General features: G+C 47.4%; 1 protein-coding gene across 1 annotated transcript; it reads left to right on the plus strand.

Annotated features, from left to right (window-relative positions):
• The first annotated feature begins 2207 nt into the window (after positions 1-2207).
• LOC145106245 (uncharacterized) lies at positions 2208-3023 on the plus strand. Its single transcript, XM_079043258.1, has one exon. The coding sequence runs from the start codon at positions 2208-2210 to the stop codon at positions 3021-3023; it is 816 nt and encodes a 271-aa protein (XP_078899384.1).
• Positions 3024-8309: the final 5286 nt, after the last annotated feature.

An 8309-nucleotide genomic window follows, 5' to 3' on the forward strand; every position in this document is an offset into this window, starting at 1 on the left:
GGTTGCTCACGTTCTCTGTGCAAGACCCCCGTCCTGAGGGATGGAGAGGTGATAACCCATTGGTAATCCAGGCCTCCATCAAAGATGTGACCATACACAGAGTCTACATCGACACAGGGAGTTCGGCAGATATAATCTATGAGCACTGTTTCCGGCTTCTCCCAGATCGATGGAAAGACAACCTGAGACCCACGACAGGGAGGCTGGTCGGATTCACCGGCCACAGCCTGTGGCCGCTGGGCACGATTCACCTCCCCCTGACAATTACCAGCCATGATAAACAACGAAAGAAGACGGTCCTAATTGACTTCGTGGTCATTCAACATTCAGCAGAGCACAACATCATCTTGGGGAGAACGGCCCTCCTAAAGCTAGGAGCGGTCCCGTCGACCATGCATGGAATCTTGAAATTCGACACCCCGGTAGGCCCAGCCACAGTGTTTTACGGTCATGAAGCCAGCAGAGATGACTAAAGAAACAAAGAAGCCGCGACAAGACCCGACAAAAGGAAAGGAAATAATTAACGAAGGATACCCTGATCAGCCGATTAGCATTGGTCACAGCCTCCCAGGTCACGTGAGGGAAGCAGTAGTCGACTTACTCAAACGGTACAATCACATATTTTCATGGACCCCCACAGACATGGTGGGGGTAGATAGGAAGGTCATTGAGCATAAACTGGCGATCAAACCAGGGACAAAGGAAGTGAAGCAGAAAAAAAGGGTCCAAGGAGGGGACCGCAACAGGGCAATTAACGCAGAGGTGGCTAAGCTGGCGGAGGCCGGAATAGTAAGGGAAGCAGTTTTCCCAACCTGGATCGCTAATCCGGTTATCGTGCGCAAGCAAGAAGGGTCATGGCGTATGTGTATTGACTTCTCAGACTTGAACAAAGCGTGTCCCAAGGACTGCTATCCCCTCCCGGAGATCGACCAGAAAGTGGAATCCCTGCAAGGGTTTAAGCTAAAGTGTTTCCTGGATGCATATAAGGGATATCATCAGATTCTGATGAGCGAGCAGTACGAAGAGAAAACGGCTTTCTACACGGATCATGGCACCTTTTGTTACACCAAGATGCCTTTCGGTTTGAAGAACGCGGGAGCCACATACCAGCGCCTGGTTGACTCGATCTTCGCCGAGCAAATTGGGAGGAATATCGAGGTGTATGTCGACGATATGGTTATTAAGAGCTCCCATGAAAACAAAATGTTGCAGGACATCGAGGAGACTTTCCGAACACTAGAAAGGGTCAAAATGAAATTGAATCCGGCTAAGTGAACATTCGGGGTAGAAGCACGACAGTTCTTGGGATACTATGTTACCAAACAAGGCATCCAGCCTAGCCCAATTAAAGTGGACGAGTTTATGGAGATACCACCCCCAGGCACCCTCAGGGACGCGCAAGGTTTGAATGGGAAGCTCACGGCTTTGAGTAGATTCATCTCGAAATCCGCTGACAAGGCCATGCCACTATTCCATACACTGAAAGGCTGTATTGAAAAGAACAACTTTCAATGGACAGCCGCGGCGGAAGAAGCTCTCCAGAAGATTAAGGAAGCACTACACAAGCTACCCACACTGGCCAGCCCCATTCCAGGGGAAACACTGCAAATGTACCTCTCGATCTCAAACGAAGCGATATCCTCGGTGTTGACCGTAGAAAGGGAAGGAGAGCAGAAGCCGGTATACTTCGTGAGTAGGGCATTACAGGGTCCTGAACTCAATTACCCCACCCTGGAAAAGCTAGTCCTAGCGCTCATTTACGCGACGCGACGTTTGAGGCGCTACTTCCAAGCGCACCAAATAGAGGTACTAACAAATTGCCCCATCAAACAGATATTACTTAAGCCATAAACATCGGGCCGGTTAGCAAAGTGGGCAATTGAGCTGGGGGGGGGGGGCATGAGATAAGCTATCGTCCAAGGACAAGCATTAAGGGGCAAGCGCTGGCTGATTTCTTGCTCGAAATTCCAGACGAAGGAAGCTCAGCCAAGGAAAGAATCTTGGCGGTAGAGGAGGTCCCAGCCAACGACTGTTCATGGACGCTATATACCGATGGGGCATCCAGCAGGGAAGGCTCGGGGGCAGGCTTAATCTTGACTAGCCCAGAGGGAGAGAAAGTGACCTACGCTCTTCGGTTCGATTTACACACCTCAAATAACGAGGCGGAGTATGAAGCCTTGCTCGCAGGGTTGCGCCTAGCCAAACAAATGGGAGCGAAGGCTGTGACAGCTCTAACGGATTCGAGATTAGCCGCGAACCAAATTAACGGAAGTTTTGAGGCAAGAGATCAGAGAATGGAGAGGTATGTGAGAATGGTGAGACAACTGATCCAGTCCTTCAGACAGTTCACGATGAAGCAAATACCTCGAAGCGAGAATATAAGGGCAGACGCTTTAAGCAAGTTGGCATCTACATGTTTCGATCATCTATCGAAGAAGGTTTTGGTAGAAGTGCTCAGGGAAAGGAGTATAGACGAACAACAAGTAAATACCTTGACAACAACCGGGCCCACATGGATGACACCATTTATGGAGTATTTGCAAAGGGGAGTACTACTAGACGACCACAGTGAAGCTAGGAAAATACGTATAAACGTGCCCTCATATGCATTGATAAACGGGGAGCTGTATCGAAAAGGGTTCACGGCACCATGGTTGAAATGCGTAGATCAGGCCAGAGGGATGGAAGCGCTACAGGAGGCACACGCAGGTCAGGCGGGAGCACACGAGGGAGCCAGAGCTTTAACGGGTAAAGTGCTCCGAATGGGAATATATTGGCCCACTGTACACCAAGACGCGTTGGGAGTGACTAGGAAGTGTGGGGAATGCCAGTCTTATGCTCCAGTCCAAGCAAACCCGCCAGTACCACTACAGAACATATCCAGCCCATGGCCATTCTACCAATCGGGCATAGACATTGTAGGCCCGTTCCCGGAAGCACCTGGAAAGCTGAAGTACATGGTGGTGGCAGTAGACTACTTCACAAAGTGGATTGAAGCAGAACCGCTAGCGTGCATATCATGAAGACACATGATAAAGTTTGTATGGAAAAATATCATGACAAGATTCGGAACACCTAAGGTGCTCGTTAGTGACAATGGCCTACAATTTGCTGAAAACCCTTTCAGAGAATGGTGCGCCAGTAAAGGGATAAATCAGCGGTTCACATCAGTGGTGCACCCACAGGCTAATGGGCAAACAGAAGTGTCCAATCGAACCATTGTGAACGGCATCAAGAAACGGTTGGGTAAGGTAAAGGGGAATTGGGCAGAGGAGATACCGGCAGTATTGTGGTCATACAGAACCACTCCACGAATAAGCACACGGGAGACCCCGTTCAACCTAACATATGGGACGGAGGCTGTACTTCCCATTGAAATAACGGTTGGCACGTTGAGAGCGGTCAACACGGATGAAGAAAGCAATGCCCAAGACCTAAGATTGAATCTGGACGTCCTCGAAGAGAGGCGCGAGAAGTCGGAGATACGCCAAGCTGCATACAAGCGCGTAACAGAAAGGTATTACAATCAGAGCGTGAAGGAGAAAGCGTTCAGGGTAGGCGAGTATGTGTTGAGAAGGAACGAGGCAAGTCGAACCCAACCTCAAGGAAAGCTGGGCTCGGTATGGGAGGGCCCGTATAAGATTATAGAAGCAAATAGGAATGGCATATATGTGTTGGAAACAGTGGAAGGGAGGCGGATACCAAGAACATGGAACGCTAGAAACTTGAAGAAGTTTTTCTTTTAAGGACGAAGTGGCAAATAGCCCCAGTTGCCCAGCGTCGTACTTAGTATACCACATTTTTAAGTACTTAGTGTACTTGATTTCATGCTTAGCGACATGATTCTCATACTTAGTGTATTGGAGCCCACAGTCAATGTAGTTGAATGGTTGATATGCCAAATTTTAATACTCAGTGTATTAAATTTTAAAATGTTTAAATACTTAACACATTGAATTTTATTGATGGGTGCTTAGAGAACCCAGCCTTGACACTTAGCGTGTCGATATTAATATGGGCAAAACAAAATGCTTAGTGCATCAAAATACTGTTAGAAGAAAGCAATGCTTAGAGCATGCAGCTGGACACCCAATACACCAAACGTCTTTACATACAATCAAAACAGTAATTTTTAGCAAAGCCCATACATTACATGCCCAGAGCGAAACACAACAAAAAAAAAAAAAAAAAAAAAAAAAAATAACTAAAACAACCATAGAGGATATTTTCACGCCCCAGGAGGGGTAGCACACGATGCCGGAGCATCTTTGTTTTCATCACCATTGTGTCCATCACCAACGACCATTCCCACCACCGCACCCTCGCCACCAACTCCAACGTCGCGGTCGCCATCATCCTCAACATCTTGCCCATCCTGACCAGCATCACCTTCGATCACCTACATAATTTCATCCCCTCGAATCACCATACCCTCTGGGGTACCTTCTGAACCAGAGAAAGAACACAACTCCTGGAGGCCCCCAATATCCAAATCTCCCAAACCCAATAAAGATGCCTGATCCATACTCGCAAAAGATAACAGAGCATCATTCACGCTAACCACCGGACTAGTGGAGGAAAGACAAGCACCAACATCATCAAACCCAGCTCCAGCGGTCACTTTCTGAACGGATTCAATCCCAGCCATAAAAGCAGCGTGTCGAATAAGACTTATAGCATTCGTGAAATCCGAATGCTCAATCAACTTATCCACAATACGAACGACACCCACACGTACTAACCAATCCAAATCTCGGCGAGAAGTACCCACATCCGCTTGCAAAGAAGAGATTAACTTGTCACGATCAGCAGCATCACGCTCAAGACTCTCAACTTGAATCATCAAACCTTCATTCACTTGAGTAAGGGAGTCAACCTTGGCCTCTAAAGCGGCTCTAGCTTCGTCAAGGATAGCCTTCTCAGATACAAGGAGTTGACACTTTTGTTCAGAAAGTTGGAGGTCTTCACCAAGCTCGCCAACGCGATGCTCCAACCCCACCACGCGCGACTCGCATGTGGCATGGGTGGCCTCCATTTCGCTAAGGGAGTGAATGCGTCGGGAGCCGGCAACAAGGTAAAACATGGCTTGCGCGGCAGCGTAAGCCATATTATGGGCAAGAGCAGGGTTACCCATGGCCTCCATGTCACTAACCGCAGCAGGAGGAAAAGCATGGCGAGAGAACTCCAGAGCATTGGCACGAACAGATAACCGAGAATCATTGTGAAGATTCCAAGAAGGGGCAAAGACAGGGGGCCTGGTGGAACTCTCCCCAGTAACACCGCCCAGAGGGAGTGACGCCTGGCCGGGATCGCTAGAGTCCTTGACGGGAGAAAGCTTCAAAGGAAGAAACGGAACAATTGAAACAGGTATAGGTGAGATAGACGAAACAACGGGCTGATCACGCACCCCACGGATCCCCTCGGACTGTTGCGCGTCATCATCGGGGATCACAACCACGCAGGTCGGCATGGAAGCCGTAGAATTCAACAGGTGGGAAAAGCTACGCCTGGTCTGAATTCTTTTGGCGACATTAGGTGTGCCGGTAAACGGTTCACCCATGGCCAAGACGGATTTCCTCTTCGCCTGCATACGCCTAGCGTCAGCGATGATACCCTCTTTGCTATCCTCGCTACTCTCCATGGAAGAGTATAGGGTACTTCCCAGAGGCATGACAGTAGAAATAGGGCGACCACGGAAGGGATTCGTCTCCGACGCCGACTCGCCTGTAGGAGTAGTAGAAGGAGCAGCAGTCAAAGCAAGCTGGACCAACTGGCGAGGCGGAGGGAGCCGGTCAACTAGATCCACCTCGCGATACTCCAGCTTGCCCCAATAGCGTTTCCGTAGAACCTCATCCATAGACAAAGGGGATTCAGCACCTGGGAAGGACAGAACACGAAGTATCAGTCACCTAAAAAAGAAAAAAAAAAAAGAAGAGAAGAGGGAGAAGGAAAAGAGGAAAGAAGAAAGCCAAACAGAGCACTTACCATCAACGTTGCAAAAGAACGCTGCCATTTTGCCACGACGCCTCCAAGAGGGACTCATCCCTACACCAGAAAGGAGGGCCTCAGAGTAGTCCTCATGAGATACTTGGACACTCTTTAAGTAATCAGCAACGCCCTGATTGTGGGGGAAAAGCTTGGAGATGGTATCCTCAGGAGATATTTGCACGATACACACCGCTCCCAACCAGTTCTTGATTCACCCATAGCCACTTATCCTGCCAGTTCTTGGGGGTTCGTCCGTCGGGAACTAGAGCATGTCCTCCTCGCCGGACTGAAAAGGTGCATTTATCTCCGGTGACGCAGAATCTGAAGAAGCACTTAAACACGAAATAATTGGGAAGATAGCCATTGGCCCTCCAGATCATCTCGAATGCTACCACTTTGTTAACAACATTTGGGGTCAGCATCTGCAAGCTACAATCATCCTTATGGAGAACTTCTTCCTGAAAGTCTGTCAACGGGAAGCGAATGCCAGCGTCTAGGGTTTTCAAATAAACCCCGATTTTTCCAGAAGGGGGCGATGAGATGCTAGAGCCCAGAGAAGGAAATTCCATGCCCTCCACAGAAGATAAACCATATGAAATTTCAAGCTGGCGGTATTCCGCGGCGGAGGGAAGGATACCAGGAAGACTCGCCATAGAGGAGGAGAAAAAAGAAAAACACAAAGAAAGGAAGACGAAGAACGATAAGGGGAGAGTGAAGGAAAAAAGGAAACCCTATAAGCGTTTTTATAAATGTAGAGACCCATTTTTATAACGAACGGTGAATGCAGAAGTAAGATATCTCGAGATTAATCGTGTTTTTGTAAGTATGAACACGAAGAACATATTATGAGTTCGTTGAAGAAGACTAAGAACAAGAGATAATGATAATAATATTCATGAAGAACATGGTGGGAGAGAAACTCTCCCTGGGTGGTAGAACCCACCACTTCTCTCTCTCTCTAGATTACATTGTGAGAAAAGTAATCTCTAATCTAAGAAAAATAAGCTAGCTCTAGTAAGAAATGACCAACTCTCGCTTTATATAGGAGGGAGAGTAAATACACCTAAAATACAATAAGGGAAAAAACAACCTAATAAACACTCATTATTTGTGGAGCATTTCCATGCACCAACATTCTCTCCCTAAATGCTTACAAATGATGAGAGATACAATAAGTGATACAAGGCTATAATACAGTAATCCGAGTAGCAAGTGTGGTAATAAATGAAATCAAGTGATGAAATGTCTCTGAAACTCTGAAGTGTCTGTGAAGTCTGAAACTGGCCATGAATCTCTAACAATGAAGGTCTTCGGCTTCAAAGCACAACCAATGAAGCAGAAAAAATAAGATCCAAATCTTCAAACCAGTCATAATCACCCGAAGAAGGAGGTCAGCATGAGCAAGTATGTAACATCCGGATTCCCTGGTATCTTATTTTAATTTTTATATTGAGTTTTATGGAGGGACTCGACGAGTATACGCTCAGACTCGCCGAGTAGGATCGCGAGTTCTTGTTTGGATTAATGACCGGACTCGACGAGTCGATGAGTCGACTCGGCGAGTCCGCACTGTTAAGTGAAACACTAAATCTCAGGGCCTGAGCCCTATTTAAAGGCCCTTATGGCCGTCATTTGCAGCCACTACTCCCCTGTGAAAATCCTAGAGAGAGAAGAGAGCTTAGAGAGCATTTTGGAGGCTAATTCTTCATCCTTTGGTGTGATCTTGCAAGAAGGAGTGGGAAAATCCAAGCTAGATCGATTGTGGAGCTTGGATCTATGTTGTTCACACTAAGATTCACGTTTTGAGGTACAGGTTCCTTCCCATTTCGTGTATTTGATAGATTCCTTGAATCTAGGGTTTCCTTTGCACAATTTTGAGTTAGATTGTGAAGCATATGAGGTCCCTTTGGGTATAGATGATAGATCTGGACCTTGAGAGGTCCAAAAGGTCCCAAGCTTCCAGCTTTATGAGGTTTCATGTGAGCCTTGAGAGTAGAACCCCATTTTAAAGGTTATTTCTCCATTTTTGGTCTTCTAAGCATTGCATGAACGTAAAGTTTGAACCTTTACGTGACTTTCGAGTGTTAGAAGGCTGGATCTACTGGTTGGTGAAGCAGATCTGACCTCAAATGATCGTTTGAGTGTTTTCATGGAAGGAACTTGCCGAGCCCATAAGGGACTCGACGAGTCGAGTCGGGTTGCCCCACGATTCGCGACCTGTGATAACCCGATAAGTGTAGGGTTGACTCAGCGAGTCGAGTAAGGACCAGGGGCGAAGAGGACATGCATTGACTCGTCGAGTCACACAAGTGCACTCGACG

The sequence above is a fragment of the Lactuca virosa genome, chromosome 4, assembly GCF_052849685.1.
Source record: "Lactuca virosa cultivar CGN04683 chromosome 4, Lactuca_virosa_CGN04683_v6, whole genome shotgun sequence".
NCBI classification, from domain to species: domain Eukaryota; kingdom Viridiplantae; phylum Streptophyta; class Magnoliopsida; order Asterales; family Asteraceae; genus Lactuca; species Lactuca virosa.